Raw genomic sequence first — 22,052 nt, 5'->3', positions numbered from 1 at the left:
AGCCTAGCCCATCCCCAGCCACTGCAAATTTGGGAGTGAAGCAGCAGATGGAAGACATTTCTCTCTCTCTCTCTCTCTCTCTCTCTCTCTCTCTCCCTCCCTCCCTCTCTCTAAGTCATAATTTTTTAAAAGCAACTTACAAAAATATGATTTACCATTACTGGATCAGTCACCTCTCCCCATCCTGATTCTGCTTCATGTACTTGTTTGAATTAACTGAACTCCTTTTCTAAGCTACAAACACTAACTGGAAGATTAAAAATGGTTGTTGATGGGGAGGAGGATGATTAATTCACCTTAGTGGGGATCTGTCCAACTTGCCATTGTCTTGACAGAGGTGAATGCATTGTTTTGGGTTTATGCTGAAGCAGTATGTCTAAAGTGGGTGGGGAGAGATTCTGGAGAGTTCAATGACAACAGCAAAAACAGGCGGAGAGCACGAAGCTCGGAAAACTATATCAAATGAATATGTGAGGATTTGGGGGTGGAGATAGAAGGCAGAAGAGGGCAGTTAGGGATGTGAAACAAATGCTTGTTTCTGAGGACCTGGTCAAGAAGATAATTAATGGTAAATTTCCTCTCATTTTAAATGTAGCTACCCATGATATCAGATAAGGCAGTATTTACTGTCATCACAATGGAAATCAAGGCATAAAAGTTAGTACTTTTTCCCTGAGAGTTACAAGTGTGCAAATGATGACCAGGAATGCCCTGTGTGGCCACCCTGGGACCCCCACCTGTACTTGGTATTGATCTGTCTGCCACCTCGCTCTGCTCTTACTGTATTATTGTCAACAGGTATATTTTTCCCAATTTTCTCCAGGCCTCATAGTTATTGGCCTATATTATCTTTTCAAATCCTAGAAATCAAATTCAAATCTCAGCTTGGCTAAACAAAAAAATAAATCAAAGCTTATTTGGAAAAAAATCAGTGAAGGACATAGTTATTATTTTATCTCGTTCCATGAAAAGTCACCCAGGGATTTTTCATTTGCTAATCCTGCAACCAATCCAGTCAACCTCAAAAATGAAGTCTTAGAATTGATTTGAGAGCAAATATATTGTAATAAGCAATTTCTTGGACGCTAGAAGGAAGATAACAGGGAGATGCCTTTGGGTGCCCATAAATAAAGAAAACTGAAAAAGCAATTGACCATAGTATAACTGCGAGGTAATTCAAATACATTTTATTATATTTAATAAGCATTTGAAATCCAAGTTGTAATTATAGCTGAATGACTGCTTTTGCTCTTAAATGTAAAATAGTCAATTTACACTTAGTTATACATTTTGTTGCTTACATTGTTCATATGACAAGTTTTATTATTAGCAAGTTATATTAACCATAAAATGGAAATTAACTAGAAAAAAGTGAAATATGGAAAATTAAAACTAAACACGGAAATTACACATAAGGAAACTGATTTTTATGATATATTGTATGTCAACTTGGTTAACATATCCCATTAAATGGTTTGGTGTCATTATCCTAAATTTTTTTTTTAATTTTAGGAGACAAGGGCACAAACAAAAGGTCACATATAATTTATACTTACACAAAGTAGAAAAGAAAGTATAACAAAGAAAACAAAGAATATTCAAACTTTAATTACTAATTTCATTTGAGAATATAACCTAAAAACTGAACTTAATCTAACAACCTAATTTCATCTAACTGAATGAATACCTCATGTGCTCCATTTAGAACATTTCTTCACAAGACAATATAGTGCATGATTATTTTTAGGACTTTAAATCATGAGGAAAAAGTAGTGCCACTTTTGAGAATTCAATTTTACTATTGTTCTATTGTTTTAGCATTCTTTTTTCAATTACTTCATAACCCAGGCACAGATTCAGCAGTTTTTAAAGTTATATTATATTCACAAATTTTTAAGTTAAAAATCTTAACATTTTCAAATTTCCATATCATCAGAAAGTAAACCAAAGCCTTATGAATTTTAGTAATCAGCCTATTACTTTAGAATTTTTACTTTTCAAAAGTTTTCCAACCACTCTCTGGCACAAGTTCAGCAACTTAAAAAGTTTTGTTGTTCCTAGAAGTTTTAGTTAAAATTCTTAGAATTTTATCATTGTCATATCATCCAAATATTTTTAAAACTAAATAATGCATGTTTTAAGATTTTTTGCTTTATTCAGTGCTTTTAAAATTTTTTGTGGTTTCTATTGTATTTACAGATGTGTGCATATGAGAGTTTTTATTGATTGCCATTGTTTCTGACCTGAGCACAAATGTAGTATTTTTCAAACTATATCATTTCTTGTTTTATTAACAAATCTTAACACTCTTAAATTTATAATTCATCCATACATAATAATTTTAATAATTTTTAAGTGTTTAATTTAAAATACTTTTTGTTCTTTTATTACTTTTTAAATATTTGTTTCAACTTAATATTCTATTATTTTTTGAGATAACATATTTTTATTTGCTCCTGGCTCAGGTGCCAGTTTAGCAGCATCTTAGCTGTATTTTGACCCAAAGCATCATATGCAAATTACTGTATTTTGCATGTTTTACAGAAATTTTGTGTTCTTGTTTAAAATTTTTGTGTTCTTGTTTTGTAGGGAGCTTTGGTGTGCATTATAGGTTTATTTTTTCTGATTTACTTCTGGTCTGGGCATAAATTTAGCAGATTTATGACTGCACTGTGTTCCAAAATTTCATATAAATGATTTAGTATTTTTAAATGTATAGAGCTTCAAAAAAATAAATAAAATGGTGATGTGCTACATTTTTTTCTTTTTCTGTTTCTTGGATTTTCTTTTTGGTTTTGTAGTGTTTTTCAACTGTTTTGTTGTTTTGTGTGATTTGGTTTGGTTTTTGTATTTTTTTTTTCCATTTGCTCTCAAATTGATCATTAATTCAGCAACTCTGGCTACATTGTACTCTAAAATTTAATTAAAGAATAAATACTTTAAAGTTACAGATATCTACCCCCCCTAAAAATAATTAATATATGTTTAAGAAAGATTTTTCGTTTTATTGTGTTTTTGTTATTATTTTGTTATTTTATTTTTTCAATTCGCTCCCGACCTGAGCACAAATTGAGCAGCTTTTTGGCTGTATTGTGCTCCAGATTTTCATATGGAGAATAAATATTTTGTAGAACACAGTTTCCCAAAAGAAAGATAATAAGAAATATTAAGAAAAAGTTAGTGTTTTTTTATTGACATTTTGTTATTTTATGTGATTTTTCCATTCTTCATTTGCTGGTAACATACTTGTATTTAGCAGCTTTCTGACTGTGAAGTTTCATATGAAAATCTTATCATAGTGGAGAAAATAAAGTTTTAATAAAAGGACACTGCTTATGATTGTAAATATGTAAATCCTGTTACTTTCTGTTTCTTCCCACCTATATTCATGCAAGCAAAATTTCTTTTCAAAATTCACATAGCAAATTTTGCCAACTCTTTAATTCAATACAGTTTTTATTAATAATGTTAGGTTAAAATATGTTCTTGTGCTAAAACAAATTCAATGACAAAAAAGGAAAAAGACTAGCATATATCAGTAGTAACACAAAAGTTTTTTTTTAAAATAATCCCTGAATTTGTTCTATACTTATAGGCCCAACCCAATTACCAAATATCGTTAAAATAGATTTAAAAAAAAAATTTAAAGTAATCTCCCTATCACTAAAGTCAAGGCCATTGGCCATTTATATAATGTGATCCAATGAAATAATGAAATTCCAATCCAGCAGAAGAGCTTGATCATCTGTTTTGGTTGCTGTAATTAGACTTGACCTATAATTACTGAACAAAACAGCATATGTACAATAAACATTTAAACAAATGTATTTGGTTCATTAATTTATTCTCAGAATCACTAGCTTCAAATCTCTTCTCTTATCTAGAGCATAGGAAAAATCATAGGAGAAACTGTATCTGGACCTGAAGACAGTCCTAGTACCTAGAAGGTGGATTCTAGCATTAGTTCACCACCATTATTCGTTGTTTGATCACTCACTTCCTCTTGAATAGCTGGAAGAGAAGGCTTTGTGGTCAGAGGTGTTTCAGTCTTAAACAGTGACTCCATCCTGATATGGGTATTGATGTAGAAGGATTTCTGAAAGGACTCAAGGGTGAAATAATAGATGAAAGGGTCAAAGCAACAGTTCAGAGTTGCAAGGCACAAAGTGATTGGGTACATGATCTTTGCAAATCTTTCCAACAAGCAATTAGTAATGGCCTGGGAGCGCACCAGGGCATATAGGAAGAGAACAGAGTTGTAAGGTACAAAGCATACCACAAAGACTGCCATGTGCACCGTGATCATCTTCAGCACTTTTTTTTTATTAGTCCCAATTTGAGACAGTGTAGCAGGTTTGCGGAGAGTTCTCAGCACCACAGAAGAGCAAGAGACATTCAATATCAGAGGAATGATGAACCCAACAACTTCAATAAATATGGTGATCTTGGACAGGTAAGTCTTCCAGACACGTTTGGAGAATCCCTCAAAGCAGGTGGTGGTTGCATTGTTGACATTAGTCGTAGAGAATAAAGAGGCTGAAATACCACCACTGAGGACTAAGATCCAGACTCCAGCACACACAATGGCAGAATTCCGCCTGGTCCTAATGGTGCGAGATCGGAAGGGATAGACAATGGCCAGGAAACGATCCACACTAATACAGGTGAGGAATAGCATGCTCCCATAGATGTTGGTGAGAAATGCAGTCCCAGAGATCTTGCAGAGGGTGTCACCAAAAGGCCAGTGGCGATTGAAGTTGTAAAATATTTTGAAAGGTAGAGTACAGACAAAGAGCAAATCAGAGAGGGCCAGATTTGTGATGAAAATAGCAGTCTCACTTCTCATTTTCATGCGGAAGCAGAAGACAAACAGAGAGGCACTGTTGGTAATCAGACCCAGGATGAATACAACACTGTAGACAGCACCATTCAGATTATACTTGAAGGAATCATCAACCATGCAAGTATTATTGGCAGTAGCATTGCCCAACCTGGGTCTGAGGCTTGAATTTAAATCTTGGAATTGGAAGTCAATGAATCTTCTGTCACCCATGGATTTTTGTTCAGGAAGCCTGCTGGTTGCAGGGGTTCACCACTTTGAGACTAGGGACTGGTAGGGAATGCCTTCCTCCTATGGGAGACAAGATGGAATGAATCATCAAATCTGCCTTCTATCCAGGAATTCTGTGGAGTAAAAAATATCCTGTCCACTCACATGGGAAAACAGCATGCATGTCCAATTTGGTTTGATAGTACTTTTTTGAACTCCCATCAAATGTTACATGGTACTATAAGAGTATGCTGCAGGAGTGGGAAGAGATCATACACAATACAATAGGTGTAATACTATAGCATAGCAATGAACATGAATAAGCTTTAATGTTACCTGAGAGCCTAAGAAAAAAATCTTGATAGCTAAAACAATGTTAATGCTTTGAAATTTGCATGGGACTTCTCAATTTTCAAGATCTTTTCAGAAGCCATGTTTTATTTGATTCTCACAAAAACACCATGGGACAAGACAAAATTATCATTTTACAGAAGTAGAAAGTGAGGCTTAAGTAATTCACAATTACAGAATCTCAGAATTAGAAAAGAGGATAAAAATTACAGTCAGAACCCAAATTAAGGGTTTTTTAAAATTCCTAATCTAGGAATTTTTAAGCTACTCTAAATTACATTATTTTCTCTCTGCTGTTACTGAATCTCCTTGTCTGAGTATTAGTTCTATCACATAAGATATGGGATATAACACCTCCAAGACATACTCTAAAAAAAGTTTTGACTAAATTTCGGAAGTAAATTCCTGATTCATTTCTTTCTTCTGAAATAAGAATTCAGAGAACAGAGATCATTTGGTTAATTAGAACTTCTAGCTAAATTTTTTTTTTCACTATATCACATTCCCTTTCTAAGGAGATAATTCAAATAACAATCTCAGTATTTCCTCCTGCAGATTGTGGCACCTTTTGAAGTTTCTCCCGCTTTTAGGTCCTAAACCTATGATGTCTTCCTTCTCTCTCTCTCACTACTGGTTCTGCTAAGTATTTCCATGCCCTCAGCTCCTAAAATGGCCCTGATCAATACAGCCCTTCTCCCGATGAACACAAATGAGATGGAAAAGGTAGATTTGGCATGAACTGCCTTCCCCATAATCAATGTGCATTTCTGATCTGGCTGCTTACATGCCCTCTGCTTGACACAGCTTGTACATGTGGTAGCCACTGACTTGATCTTCTTTTATGGGTATCTAGGCCAACATTATCCAAAGGTACATGCAGAAATTTTACCAACTTTCTCCTACATCAACAGCTACCATTGGGTAGAGGCTGTCTTTTGAATGTGTTGTATAATACATTGGGATACACAGCTGCTGATGAATTCTTTTGAATGAGGAGGATATGGAATAAAAGTGGTCTTTGTCCCCTGATGTATCTAGTAATGTGTTTTAACATGACTATATTTTAAAAAGTGAAGAGCATTTTTCTCAAATGATTCTTCCTTACATCACTCTTTACTTTCAACTCCCAGGAAACAGGTCCAAGTCAAAGGATCTCTATATATAACAGGGAAGGGAGTGGAGGAGAGAACATTCCAGAAACACAGACACCTGACATCACTTCGATAAGTGTTTGGCTTGAGAAATAACTGTTTGGTTTGAGGAAAAAATTCCACTCATTGCAGTGCCTACAGGGAGAGGCGACCTTGGAGAATATGGAGCGCAAAGCAAAGGAGTGTCAATTTTCATAGTTTTCAGGTTACAATTGGAAAATTGTTGTCCTTGAATTCCCATTCAACAAACTGCTACTTCCCCTAAGCCTAACAGTGAATTAAGATCATATTCTTTCTTGATCATTCCATTACAAACATCCAGCTCACCATTTTCCAGAAGCAATCTTGATATGCAAAAACAGTTTGCAGTAAGAACCTTAACCAAGGTCCAGGAAGAAAACAAAAAAAAGCCAGATGTGGAAAAAATAAAAATAGATGACCGGAGTAGGAAAAGAAATGAAAAATAAAGTAGCAGAGAAATAAAAGCTGGAGAAATTAGAAAAATGCAGAAGAGGAGGTAAAGAAAATGGGGACCTTGCTGGGAAGAGTTCAGTGCTGCTATTTAATCAGCATTCAGAGTCAGGGAAGGTGTATCCAGTTCACAGTTCCTCCAATTCCATCCTCTCAGCTGGCTTCATCTACAACATCCGGGTTTGTTAGTCAGAAGAGCGGTATGTTATCACTGTTTAAAGTCACTGAAGCCTATCAGCAGAAGTAAGAAGAGTCTAGAAAATTTCATCCAGTGGTATTCATATCTCACTTTGGGAGTCCAGACTCAAGTTTTATTTGTTGAACCAATGGAATGGCAGAAGAAAGAGTGCCAAACTTTTTAACTGCTTAAACCATTTTATATATTAGTGCTAACACCCCACTCACTATTAATCCAGAATCCTTCTTCCTAAGACTATCATTCAGAAATCAAGACCGAGAACTATCCCTCTGAAATAGTCACACAACCTGTAGAAATTATGAGACTGAAAACCCCTAATACTAAAGCCAGGATTTATTCACTATGATCAGCTTGTAACTGCCTTCTACAATAAGTATTGTCAGTAAGTTTATTTGGAAAATGATTTAATAATAGAAGCCTTTTTTAAACCTCTGCCCAGAGTCTTCGTTCACTAGTGACCCCCATATACAACAAGCTTCTAGCTCACTGGCTACGAATTATTTTTTATTTCCTAAGATGTTATGCTTCAAAAAGGTAAGTTTTGCTTCCTGTTTTCCATTCAGGTATTTTCTTATTATTTCAATCATTTTATTTTAAAAGTTGCATTGTTTTTTATTGACAAATCATAATTGTCTTATATTTATACAGTTCACTGCAAAGTTTGATATACATACACAATGAGTAGTGATTAAGTCAAGTTAATTAGTGTGTGTATGTGTGTGGGTATATATATACACATTGTTTTACTTCATTATTCTGTTCCCCAGAACATATGCACTATACCCATAGCGGGCAGTCTGCAAATGCCTGGCGCTGTGCTGTGCTGCTTTGAGTAATCAAATCCTGTGGGAGAGAAAGTACCACAGACAAGAAAGCAGCACAGTCTCAAGAGGGCATGGGAAAACTGCCACTATGGCCCTATTCATAGCTCTCCCTTGCTCGAACACACACCACCTTTGCTGTCTAGCAGTGAGGGTGTGGTGCTGGGACTTAACACAGCATTGGAAGCAAGGAGTTCTATTTCTGACTCAGACACTGGTTCACTCTGTAACTTGGCTATACTGTTTCTCTTCCCTGTGTAAACATTACCTCTGAGCCTCAGAGCTGAGGCTAGGAAGATTCAACAGGGCTTGTGAGTAGCTTTATGAGCTTGCCAGTATGCAGCCCTACCTGACCACAGAGAAACATTATAGAAGCTTGTTTCCTTCTCTCTCCTCTGACACAACTTGAAATTTATCTCTTTTTTGGCACCCTGAACTTTATATTAGCAACTTGTCTTTCCTCTAACACCATGTATATTTTGTACCTCAGAAAAGCCCCCTCTTGAGATCCAATCTTAACTAAATGATTTACTCGAACAGGATAATCCAGTAGGATTTCTCCAAATGACTTTCTCCCATGAAGCCATGATTTTAAAAGGTCAGAGAAGCACTTGGTCCTTAGGCCTACCCAGAAGGAGAATCAATGATATTACAGAAATAGTCTGGTTTTCTTCATTTTGACTAAAATGAGCAATGTCTAACCACTAGATCTTCTCAAATGGAAACCATATTGTGCATGGAGCAAAAAACCCAACATGTGAGCTTCAGATGAAATGAAGAAGGAAAAAGATAGGTTTATGCAGTTAATTACATCTACTACCACAAGCAGCCTTAGACTACTGTCATGCAAAGACTTCTACAACCAGTTATTCAACAATTAATTACTGTGGGGGTCTGCAGTCAGAGTGTTGGGTAGATGCATTTTCACTGACAATGGTTAAGGAAGAAGGTAACGTGGAGGTTGACTAAAAGAAATCCAACCTTCGATGAATTTTTAATTTTGACCTATATATATGGAGCCAATTCAAACAATTCATGGTAATGTCCACAACTTAATTCCTTTTTTCTTTTACTTATTTCCAATGATAATGAAATATACCATATTTGGAGCCTTTGGGGCTCCTAGAGGAAAGCGGAGTCCACCTTTTGGACCTATAAGAATGAATGTTTAAATCACTTCAATTCATGAAGTGCTAAAGTTTTAGATGAGACATTGAAAACAAATCTACAACTTCTAGCACATGCCTAATACCCTAGAAAGGCTGCCTTGCTTTTGTTCCCTGCAGAAGACACTCCAGAACCTACAGAACCAAGGTCCTTAAGGCAGAGTATATCAAATTCTCTTGGGTCAGGTCAGAGTCCTTCTGATCCCCAGAGTAACTCCTTTTTCTACCCTGGTCAAAGCTTATGAAAGTTGACACAACAGTTTTCAGAAGAGGCTGAAACCTATCACCTACTTACATATAGACACCTAGCAGTAAGGTGAATTTAAAAACACACAAAGGTGAAAACTAGCGCAAAACCATTCTTGTTGGAGTAATAGGGAATATTTCCAGACCGTTGCTCCTCAAATGAGATAACAACTTCACTCCAGAATGGAGCTGAGAAATTGATCTGTACCAGCCTCTTCTATTTTCAATATAAAAATATTTTTAAATGACATCTCCATTGAATCTGATTTTCACTGATATGATTAAGATTGTATTGGTGAGAATAGGAAAATGACTCAGGTCCCAATGTGGCCAGATCCTATCCTCAGTGATTAACTTGACTCTGTTTTCTACAAAAAATACTCCAGTCACCCACTAACCCTTCACCTGATGACACAGTCCAATATTTGAGAAATAGTGTGGTCTGGGTTCAACAAGATGAGGCCAATGATTGCATCAGTCCTACTAAAGCAGGATTTTCTCTAGCACTTAGTTATAGAGTAAGAAAACTGGAGAGAAATTGCTCAACCTAATATTATGAAATTTTCTAGAGCCTTGAGATTCAATATCTCATCTCTGCAAAAGCCCCAGTCCTTTTGAGAAAATTTTTGGGTGTTCCTTAAAGAGGTCATTTCCAAATTTTGCAAAGTCCATGCATGCCAAGTTGGAATTTACCTTTATTCCATGCACTTAATAGTCATAACATTTATCAATTTGGAAACCACATCAATTATATACTTGGACACTGATCCTGATTATATGAATTAAAAAACATGCATTTCATTTCTAAAGGTAAATGCCAATAGCACAGAAGAGTTGATTCAAAGAATCAAAATTCTTATACACCAAAATTATCTGGATTACAATGCACAGTTACAACTCCTCCATCCATTCTGGATGTTTGGATCATACGATTTGTAACAATTTGGAAGTACATATGTTGGTTACCAAAAAATAAAATGAAGGATTACCACCATTCATTTTGCAGTTAGGGTTAGGGTTAGGGTTAGGATTAGGGTTAGGGTTAGAATAAATGAAGAATAAAATGAGGGATTCATAGAAAGTTATTACCAGGACAGTAGTACTCACCACATTAGTTCAAACCGAATTCTGGCATCAATTTGATTCAAGACTTGGATAACCATTGAACTTTCTAGGGGCACTGTGACTAGAGACTTCCTCCAATGGGTGCTGTGAAATAAAATTATTCACAATAGTAGGCCATAAATAAAGCTTTTCAATAAAATGTATACCAAGATCATAAGGCAGAGAAAATTGTTATATGATATAATCAGAGTAAAGGAGAGACAATATATTTTAAATGGTATTTAAATGCTTTGAATTTCAGTACTAAGGAATTGCACAAAACAACCTATTTTCTCTTCTCAAAACATTCTTAATCAACAACTGTTTTTTGAGTAACCACTTACATACATAATTCAAAAAATATGATTTTTGAAAATAAGCACATAGACTATAAAATTTTCATGTGATGATGAACATCAGAACAACCTTGTCTTGGGAATGATGGGATGATGGAATGTAGTGGCACATTAATTAGCAAATGAAGATTACTATTGTTTTCTGAGATACAAGAAAAACCCTTTTCCATACTGATGAAGTTTACAGAATAGAACATTTGGATATCTCATCTCCTTTTATTTCTCAGTTTCTATTTTTTTTTCTATTTGACAGGTAGAGTTGTAGACAGTGAGAGAGAGAGACAGAGAGAAAGGTCTTCCTTCCGTTGGTTCACTCCCCAAATGGCCACTATGGCCAGCGCTGTGCCGATCCGAAGCCAGGAGCCAGGTGCTTCTTCCTGGTCTCCCATGCAGGTGCAGGGGTCCAAGCACTTGGGCCGTCCTCCACTGCTTTCCCGGGCCACAGCAGAAAGCTGGACTTGAAGAGGAGCAACCAGGACTAGAACCCAGTGTCCATATGGGATGCCGGCGCCGCAGGCAGAGGATTAACCAAGTGAGCTATGGCACCGGCTCCATTTCTCAGTTTCTGAATTTTATCTTCTCTTATTGACTAATTCCCTGGTCAAAAGATGAGAAAGAGAAATGGGAGTAGATTACATCCACCCCATATTTCTACAAGTTGATAAAACCAGGGGAAAAAACAGGTAGAGATTGAGACCAGTGATTCTGTCACAACTTTGCCTTATTTTATTAATGGTATTCACTAAAGCATATAATCCATGAGCCTGTGTAACTTATCATTTAAAGGGAACTGGTGACAAAAGGCATAAAATACTTCCCCCACTTCCATAAGGTAATGCATTACATTAAAAATAACTGAACAAAGGAGACTTTTTCTGGGGCCAGCAGTGACATTTGTTCTTTGTTTTTCTTTTCCTTTTCCCTGGCAACAGCAGTTGCTATTAGGCAGAGACCTTGATTGGGGAAGAGGAAAGAAGGCTGGAACAACCAGTTGGTACTCTAACCTGCACCCATGTCTGATTTTCTTCCCCCCAAACTATAGTAATATAAGGAAGGCTTCAATTACCAGGCATTAGCACACTGACTGATAATCATTGAGCCTTTACCAGGAAGTCTTAGGCCTAGTATCTTCACAACTCTACACAAAATACTTCTATATAACCAGAAATATTCTGCAGTGGTGTTCATGCAAATAGCCACTACATTTGGACCCTACTTATTGCAATACCTCTTCCTATAAGGAAAATCATGCACTAGTGACAAACAACACTATGGTCACACCTCACCTTCTTCTGAATAAAGGTGGCCAAAACAATGCATACTGCTACATAATACTCCAACTTTCCTGAAATGATTTTTCTCTAATCTAAAACAACAAAAATAAACAAATAAAAACATTAGACAATTTGAAATAAATTGAAATCACCTTAAAGGTAAGGAGAATTTATTTTCACACTCCTCCAGAGAGCAGTATTCCTGGAATGAAATGAAAATCATTTTATTGGTTTATCTTAAAGGGAGACAGAAACATTAACATTTTTTTTTCCTTTTATGGCTTTCACAGATAATACAGATAATATAGAAAACTTTTTATTTGTAATCCAAGCAAATTAGGAAGTTCAAATACCTAGAAATTTTCATATCTAATGTTAATCAGGATAATCAGATCTAGTCCCCCACCACTATCCAACTTTGACAGAGCAAATCACAGTCTTTTCTGGGGCTCAGTTTCTATTTTCCTTCCACTTTTGGCTTTAAATGACAGGAGCCTTCAACTGGTGCCATGGCGGTGGCCACACTGGCTGTTCCCTCCTATCAGTTACTGTCACCTGCTCCCATTTGTCACTGCAAAAAAAATTTTTTTTAATCTCTTAAAGTCTACAGTGAGGGCCATTAATTTTTATTAGATTCAATTAAAGGGATTTCTAGATTTATCTTAATATCAAAAATGAATATGATTAACTAATATCAGAAGGTAACAACCACAGAGCAAGATGCCATTTATACCCTGCAGTCATATCAATGCTTTCATTTTCCTCATATTCTTTCCTTCTGTCCTCGAAATATGAACTTATCAGCATACTTTAGAACACATCCATATGTAATCAGTAAACTGCTTATTCTATATATTATTCTCATAACCAATTATTTCTCTACTAAAAGTGAGGCTGGATTCCCAGTGGTGCGTGGCCTTCTATCAAGATCCCAATTTTCAGTACCAATATTCACTCTATTAAATATTTTATAAGTTATTTTCCTCCTTTTTAAGGAGGCCAAAATAGACTATATATGGTGACTATACATACAAACAAAAAGTAAGTACACAATCAGGCCCTGACCAGGCCACAGCAATGACACCAAAACTCACTTTTTCCCTCAAAGGGAATTGAAGAGATCAAACTTTAGCTAAGCTTGACCTGAGGTGTTGCTGTGAGTTATCTTCTCAGTTCTTTCTAACTTACAAAGAATACAGATTCTGAAAGGCTGGCCTGATTGTTCCAATAGGGCTTTCATTCGCATCTCTGATTGGCAGGAAATGCTTTAGAATGTAGACACCATCAATTTTATCAGCTGAACTCATCCTTCTAAACAAGACTGTAACTTTTCATTTGCGATAAGGTAGAACTCATCCTTCTTAACAAGAATGCATCTGTGATAAGGCAAAAGGATTTATAATCTATGTTGAAAGGTTATATTGTTTGGAATTTTGTTCTAAAAAATAAACTTGTTGCAAAGCCACTAGATAATTTGGATTGTAAATTATTACTTATGTTTTCATGTTAGTCAAGGAAAAAGAAAGATGATATGATTTGGTAATGTAGCAAAATGAATAACCTCACAAAGCTCTAAAATGTTCTAATATGTGCATTCATCTGAAATGAAATAATGATGAATTACTCTAAAAAATTCTTAAAAGTATCTAAAATATTGCCCTTATCAATTCAGCAATATCTTTTTATTAAAAAGTATTAAAATATTCAGGATATACAAGAAGAGAATTTTTAAAGATGTCACAACTGTTGCATTTGTATGGCAAAGAACATTTAATTTCACATATAATAGCAAATTCAATTTATGCCAGAATTAGTTTTTCATTCAAACATGATTCTTCCTTTATGGGCAAGTTCATGAATTATTCAATACAGCAAATGTCACATTCTCCATAAATCAATTCAGCATCAAAGACATGTCATGTATAGTTTTACTAGAAGAAACCTCACCATAATAGAAGCCATGTTACCTCACAATCAATTGTAAACCAAAGAAATATAAAGCTGACCAAGAGAGTTTCTAAATTGTTCTACCCTGTGATTTTAAATCAGCTCTTTAGGACGACTGTGTTTACATGGAAAAAAAAAAAAAACACAGCCTGAAAATCCTGCATCTCTTCCACGGAAACAATATTATTGTCAAAACAACAGAAATTCTTGATTTTTACCATTCAACACGACGATCTTTGTTCAGCACTTCAGAGTTGAAGTCTAACTTCTTTCCCCAAACACTCAAAGCATCAGTGTTTCCACTGAAGCTTGTTACGCCATCCCCCCACCCCCAAACGCCCAAATCAAATCTTTCTCAAAGAGACTTACCCCAAGAAAGAGTGTGCTAGATGAGAGAGTGTGCTCATGCCTGTAGACAATTAGCTAGTAAACATGTAAACGGGCAACTCGCACTTTGAAAGTGCGTATTTTTATCCATTTTTTTTTTAAACAGGGAAAGGTTAGCCCAGCCCAAAGTAGCAGACTCTGGGCTGCCGCAGCTTCTTACTGCAAACCGCTCATTCTGAAAATGTGAGCTTATTTACACTTATCTCTTTCCCTTTGTTAAAGACTTGCCCTCTTGAATGCTGTAGCCGGCATGCCTTTAACAAACAGGACACAAGAAAAGGCCCAAAGTCCGGGCTGGAGCCGAAGGCCGGGGGAACTCTTGGGGGTCTCAATAGGAAATGCTTTTCATTGGATAAGGAGGCATTATTAGGAGCCGAGATCCCGCCCAATCCCCTGTGCTCCACGGTTCCCTTAGTCACCAATCACTGGACTGAAGAAGTTTTTCCTTAAAGAGCATTGCCCAGGAAAAGCAGTTTCACAGTCAAGAATTAGTGGCTTAAGTGCCACTTGACAATATAAAAAAGTGTCTTTCCTGACCAATTAATCCACGGAGAAAGCCTCTGCGCCTGTCTTGCTGCAGTACTGCTACTCCTTACAATTCTAATAAGAAGGAGGAGACAAAACTCCAAACTGGGAGGAGGGCGTCAATTACGAACAGCCCATGTTTGCTCCTACTTGTTTAAATTAATTACGAAGAAAATAATATTGATAGTAATAAGTAGCAGCTAGGGAAAAGGCAAAAGTGAAGGGTGCCAAAATTACGTTCCTGTTACACTGTGCAAAACTAAAATTTCCACCAACACAAAAATAAAATAACACCGAATACCATACTCACTTAAGCCTGTGAGGCTCTCTCAGACGAAGATGTGCTGGCATCCCACAGCTCTAACACCCACCTTCCATTGACTGGGGGTAAAAGTAAAAGCAGGGGTCTATACTTCCCTTAAATAACTGTCTGGCAGGAAGTCTAATTACTACGAAATTTCCCAAGGTTTGCTAAAACCCAGAATAAATAATACAGAAAAAAATCTATTTATAACGGGGAGTTATCTTCAACTGGATTCCGGCCCTCCCCCAGGGAAAGTTCCTTTCCTATAGGTTGACTTCCTGGGTCAGCCACACTGCCATGTTTCGTCTTCCCTTTTTTCTTCCTCCTTTCCCAGCTCCCTCATCTGAATTTGATGCGGAAACTCACTCTTCCATCGGAAACTTCATTGCTAGCCCAACCCCTCCGTCCACCAACCCACCCCCACCCTACCTCCACCCACTGCTACCACCACCACCAGCAACCCCTCCCCCTTCTCTGGAATGAAACTCTCTGGCCAGGAATAAGGTGCTTTCTTTCTCTGGGCAGAGCCAGGCCTCTGGAGAATTGGGGGAACCTCTGCTTGCTTTAAAACTTCAGTCTGCGTAATTAAGCTGCCTCCCAAATAAGAACATGTTCCATGTTTGTTTATTCTTCCTCTCTACAGCTCTATTGTGGCTGTTCTCACTAACAGTCAAGGCCAGTAAACAAGCCAGTGTGAAGCTGACACTAGCCTTATTACTTGTCACTGACTCTAAAAAAAACACTTTCTCTCTTGCTTCCCCACCCCCACTCCCCAGTTTCTGCTCTTTCTGTTCCCCTCTCTGCTTATCTCCAGGATGCCAATTTCTGTTCCTCTCTGACATAGGCTGCACCTTCGTGAATGGTCTTTCAAAATGGTCTTTTACTTACTCTGGGTCTAGAACACTCCTTGGCACATTCGTTGACCCCCAAGAGAAAGAGAGTCACTGTCTGACAAAACCCCACAGTCCAGCTGAGGCCACAGACACTCACGTAAAACAATGACATACCAAAAGGCAACTTTTGAAAAGCACTGAAGCAGCTATATGGAGAATGAGGTCTGTGGTCTGTAACGAATCAGAGGATGGGGATCCAGTTCCATGGGTAGGGCCAGGAGCGCTTCCGGAAAGAGGTAGAACCTGAGCTGTACCTTGATGGATTATCAGAGTTTAAATAAATCACAAAGGGAAGTGGATAGCTTTCTGGGTAACCAGGGCCAAGTGATCACATGCAGGAGGTGTGAAGTGAGAGGAAGTGAGGAGACTGATTTGTGAAGGGAAAGAAGAAAGAAAAAGGCTTTGAGGCAGTGTACTCTGTTGTAGTAATTTAAAGCTTCAGAATGATTGTAGAGTTCTCTTCATAGTCATGCTCACTATCTGTCTGTCCTTATGACCAACTCACTATCTTTTTCCTATGGGGATTAATATCCCTCAGTCTTCTGATTCATTTGCCTTCATTTCTCTCTGTGAAACTCAAATACCTTTTGATGAACTTCACAAATGACTCCTTAGCAGGACTTTTACCATGTCACGGAGGCACATACCCTTCTAGCACCATTCTTCTTTTGTTGTAAACTTCAACTTCACTGACCCTATCTCAGTTCCTACAATGAGACACCATCTCTCTCACCATGGATATTTCCAAGTGTTCTTCCCTCTGCCCAGAATACTCTCCTCTCTAATCTTCCCTTCACCAATTCTTACTTCTCCTTCAAACCCTATCCCAGTAATCATGCCTGCAGGGAACCCTTTCTTAACCCCTAGTTTAGGTCATATCAGTTATTATATGTATGCCTTATAACATCATGGACTTTTTTCACTGCGTTGATCAATGATTAATTTTCCATACTGTTTTTGACACTGTCATGTAATGTATTTGTGTGATAATTTGATTAATTCTGTGTATCCTGACTGTAAAGTCCAAGAGGACAGGGTTCACATGTGCTGAATCTAGACTTGATATTAGTGTTGTTTACAAAAATGCTTCTATGTGTTCATCTCTATAGCCCAATCAAAGCAACAAAATGATTTTCTTTTACTTCAAAGATGAAAATGTGTGCCATGTTATCCATTTGCAGACAAATCCACTTCAAGGTGTTATTTTAGTCTGAAGAGAACACACACAAATAGAAAGGAAGTCCTATGAGCAAGACAGCACGACAGGTTGTCCACTACCACCTCCATTTCCCTTCATATCGCTCCTTGTTGCAAATCTAGTTTTTTGGAAGGTGGAAGGAAAAAAATGAAAGCTTTTCCAGGGTGTTCTCCAAATAGCCAGTTTATAGCCATAGAATTTAACCCAAAATGTCCTTTACAAAGCATTAATTGAGTTGTTGATACCTGTGCCACTGGAGCAGGGTAGGGGGAACGAATACATAACTGAAAACGTGCGTTCAGAACTATTGGGGGGATATACATTTCATTTTTATCTATTTGAATATAGAGTAATTGATATATGACTAACTTCCAACTGAGAGTTTACATACATGAATAAGAATAGCCAGATGCTTGGACTCTCACACTCCAAACCCAAATCAATTTTTGTTTTTGTCAACAATATCAAAGGACTGGGTGAATTCACCCCAGGTGCCAGCAGCTCAACACTATGCTAGTTTCCCTAGAAATAGTACAAGTGGAACCAAAGGATTTTAACTATGCTTATGGATTAGGTTTATATGCCATATAAACCTGGGCACTGTTATAGGAAACAGGAGCCAATTAATCACTAATTTTGCATCAACTGGCAGATGTCTTTAAAAGACTTTCAGAAAATTAAGTGCTGGCTACTCCACTTTCCATATTCTACTTCTCTTCATGCTAATGCAGCCTGGGAGGCAGTAGATGATGATTAAAATACTTGGGTCCCTGCTACCCATGTGGGAGCCCCGGATGGCATTCTGGGCTCCTGGTTTTCAGCCTGGCCCAGGCCTGATTATAACAGGAATTTGAGGAGTGGACCAGAAGTTGGAAGCTCTCTCTCACTCTTACTCATTCTCTCGCTTTCACTCTCACTCTTACTCAGCATTCCAAGTAGATAAAAAATAAATAAAAGGGGGCTGACACTGTGACTCAACTCGTTAAGCCATCATCTGCAGTGCCTGCATTCCATATGGGTGCTGGTTGAAGACCCGGCTGCTCCACTTCTCATCCAGCTCCCTGCTAATGTGCCTGAGAATTAGCAGAGGATGGGCAAAGTGCTTGGGCCTCTGTCACCCATGCGGAAAAGGCAGATGAAGCTCCTGCCTCCTGGCTTTGGCTTGGCCCAGCCCTGGCTGTTGTGGCCACTTGTGGAGTGAAACAGCAGATGGAAGGTCTCTCTCTCCTCTCTCTCTGTCTATCCCTCTTTTGCTATAACTAATAAACATCAAAATAAAGGACAATGGCATTCTGAATCCAACAGCATTTCTTTTTTTTTTTTTTAAACACAATCTTGTTTTGATTCAATGGGAAAAAGGGATCACAAGATCAGGTTCCTAGCCAACTCATTTAAGACATTGTATCTCCAAAAGGGCAGTAAAGAGATGTGCAAGATGTGGCACAGTTTAAACTCCTGCTTGGGATTTTGGCATCCCATGTATGAGTGCCTGGGCTCAACTCCTAGATAATGTTTCTGATTCCAGCTTCTTGCTAACATGCACCCTAGGAGGCAGCAGGTGGTGGCTCAACTGATTGTGTCCCACCCACCCATATGGGAGACCTGGATTGAATTCCTGGCCTGCAGCTTTTGTTGCAGCCATGGACATTGATGACATTTGGAGAGTGAACTAGCAGATGGGAGATCTCTCCATATCTGCTTATACTCTCTTGCTCTGTCTCTCTATCTTGCAAATAAAATGAAAATAAAATAAATGAAAATAGGATAGAAAAAATGTCTTCAAGTGTAATACCTGGAAGACTTTTAGCTTATTATTCACCTCCATCTCCTACTTACTTGTCAATCAACTGGGCTTTCCTTCTCATTGAACAAGCTCAGAAAATAATTCATTCTTGTTGTTAGAAAAAGGGTTAATAGCTAGAGAAAACAAATTTTTAAGCAAGGAACTTTCAAAGTAGCTCGGCCACTTTGAACAGTTGGTATAAGGTAAAAATTTATGAAAGTAATAATAATAATAATAGAAAAATAACAAAAATATTATATGCAAGGTCATATATTCTGTTTCATCTGTATTTATTTGCCTAATATGCATGACTTTATTTTTTTTAAAGATTTTTATTTACTTATTTGAGAGGTAGAGTTACAGACAGAGAGAGGGAGAGACAGAGAGAAAGGTCTTCCATCCACTGGTTCACTCTCCAAATGACCACAATGGCCAGAGCTGGGCCGATACAGAGCCAGGAGCCAGGAGCTTCATCTAGGTCTCCCACGTGGGTGCAAGGGGCCCAAGCACTTGCGCCATCCTCTACTGCTTTCTCACGCCATAGCAGAGAGATGGATGGGAAGAGGAGCAGCAGGGACATGAACCAGTGCCCATATGGGATGCCGGCGCTGTGGGCAAAGGCTTAGCCTAAGCTATGCCACAGTGCCGGCCCCTCTGCATAACTTTATGCAGTAGTTGATGTTATATTCTTACTTTATTCTTGAGAAAAATCAAACACAGAGAAGTTAAGTAAATTGGTCAAATTCATACAGCTACCAATTCTTCCACCGATACTGATAATTTTTGAATTAATAATTACAATCACTTCTTCCTTTGATACAGCATTCAGAACTCTGTCCAAACAATTTTCTTCATGAACAAATACAAAGATTCTGCCTTTTGTGTTGTAGATTACTCTCTAGAAGTTGACAAACCTCACTAACAGAATCTATGGCTTTTGAAATGTTCAAAGCTTTGAAAATATCTAGGTTTTTAAATATGGGATCTAAGCCAGCGCCACGGCTCAATAGGCTAATCCTCCGCCTTGTGGCGCCGGCACCTCGGGTTCTAGTCCCGGTCGGGGCACTGGATTCTGTCCCGGTTGCCCCTCTTCCAGGCCAGCTCTCTGCTGTGGCCCGGGAGTGCAGTGGAGGATGGCCCAAGTGCTTGGGCCCTGCACCCGCATGGGAGACCAGGAGGAAGCACCTGGCTCCTGGCTTCGGATCAGCGTGCTGCGCCGGCCGCGGCGGCCATTGGAGGGTGAACCAAAGGCAAAAAAAGGAAGACCTTTCTCTCTGTCTCTCTCTCTCTCTCTCTCACTGTCCACTCTGCCTGTCAAAAAATAAATAAATAAATAAATAAATAAATAAATAAATAAATAAATATGGGATCTAAAATCACAGGATGATTCTCACAAAAGAAAAAAATGTAGACACAACAAAGCTAATAAATAGCACAACCAATTCAAGGTGTAAGCATTTTGGAATTATGCTAGTATAAATCCAAAGTAGATTTTAATAAGTTTATACATTGGAAGCCCCCAAGAGCATCAACTGAAAAAACCTAAATCATGTAGTTTAAAATAGGGGCAGGCATTTGGTGTAGAAGTTAGGATACCATTTGGGACTCTAGCATCCTATACTGGAGTGCCAGGGTTCAAGTCCAAGCTCTGCTCTCTCTTCTAGTTTCCTGCTAATGTGCATCCAGAGAGGAGGCAGGTGGTGGCTCAAGTAGGTGAATCCTTGCCACCCACATGGAGACCTGGATTGAGTTCCCAGCTCCCATCTTTGACCTGATCCAGCATCAGCCATAGCAGGTATTTGAGGAGTGGTCTAGTGGGTGGAAGACCTGTCTGTCTCCTCCTCTCCCCTTCCCCTTTCAAATGAAATAAATATTTTTAAAATATAGCTAAAGTCCTTCAGAAATGAAAAACAATTACACTAGAAAATCCTCAAGATAATGAGAGGAATACAGGACAAAAGAGGTTTATGGAAAATCAAAAGCAAAATGGTATGCAAAAGTAGAACCATATCAATACTAGCATTAAATTTGATGGATTACACTATTGAATCAAGCAGCACAGATTGTAAGACTGAATTGAAAAATAAGATTCAACTGTATGCTGTCTAGGTGACATATATCTTAGATCAAAGGCACAACTTGGGTCAGCGCCGTGGCTCAACAGGCTAATCCTCCGCCTTGCAGCGCCAGCATACCGGGTTCTAGTCCCGGTCGGGGCCCCCGATTCTATCCCGGTTGCCCCTCTTCCAGGCCAGCTCTCTGCTATGGCCCAGGAAGGCAGTGGAGGATGGCCCAAGTGCTTGGGCCCTGCACCCGCATGGGAGACCAGGAGAAGCACCTGGCTCCTGGAAGACCTTTCTCTCTGTCTCTCTCTCACTATCCACTCTGCCTGTCAAAAATAAATAAATAAATAAATAAATAAATAAAATATTTTAAAAAGGGCACAACTTGGATAAAAGCAAAAGGATCAAAATAAGATATTCCTTAAAATAATAACCACGGGACCATGGCTCACGTGGTTAATCCTCTGCCTGCAGCGCCGGCATCCCATATGGGCACCGGGTTCTAGTCCCAGTTGCTCCTCTTCCAGTCCAGCTCTCTGCTGTGGCCTTGGAAGACAGTGGAGGATGGCCCAAGTGCTTGGGCCCCTGCACCCACATGGGAGACCAGGAGGAAGCACCTGGCTCCTGGCTTCATATTGGCGCAGCCTAATGGCCGTAGTGGCCATTTGGGAGTGAACCAACGGAAGGAAGACCTTTCTCTCTCTCTCTCTCTCTCTCTCTCTCTCTCTCTCTCACTTTCTATAACTCTACCTGTCAAAAAAAA

General features: G+C 38.2%; 1 protein-coding gene across 2 annotated transcripts; it reads right to left on the bottom strand.

Annotated features, from left to right (window-relative positions):
- Positions 1-1,628: 1,628 nt before the first annotated feature.
- Positions 1,629-14,840, bottom strand: LPAR4 (lysophosphatidic acid receptor 4). 2 transcript variants are annotated; one of them, XM_062183347.1, is made up of 4 exons: positions 14,506-14,840; positions 12,342-12,391; positions 10,563-10,664; positions 1,629-5,131 (listed from the first exon to the last, which is right to left on the bottom strand). In XM_062183347.1, the coding sequence occupies exon 4, from the start codon at positions 5,051-5,053 to the stop codon at positions 3,941-3,943; it is 1,113 nt and encodes a 370-aa protein (XP_062039331.1). In that variant the 5' UTR covers positions 5,054-5,131; positions 10,563-10,664; positions 12,342-12,391; positions 14,506-14,840; the 3' UTR covers positions 1,629-3,940. The 2 variants fall into 2 exon arrangements, with proteins under 2 accessions (XP_062039331.1, XP_062039332.1); XM_062183348.1 differs by lacking the exon at positions 12,342-12,391 and adding an exon at positions 12,202-12,281.
- Positions 14,841-22,052: the final 7,212 nt, after the last annotated feature.

The sequence above is a fragment of the Lepus europaeus genome, chromosome X, assembly GCF_033115175.1.
Source record: "Lepus europaeus isolate LE1 chromosome X, mLepTim1.pri, whole genome shotgun sequence".
NCBI classification, from domain to species: domain Eukaryota; kingdom Metazoa; phylum Chordata; class Mammalia; order Lagomorpha; family Leporidae; genus Lepus; species Lepus europaeus.
This window is presented reverse-complemented; position numbering and strand designations above follow the sequence as displayed.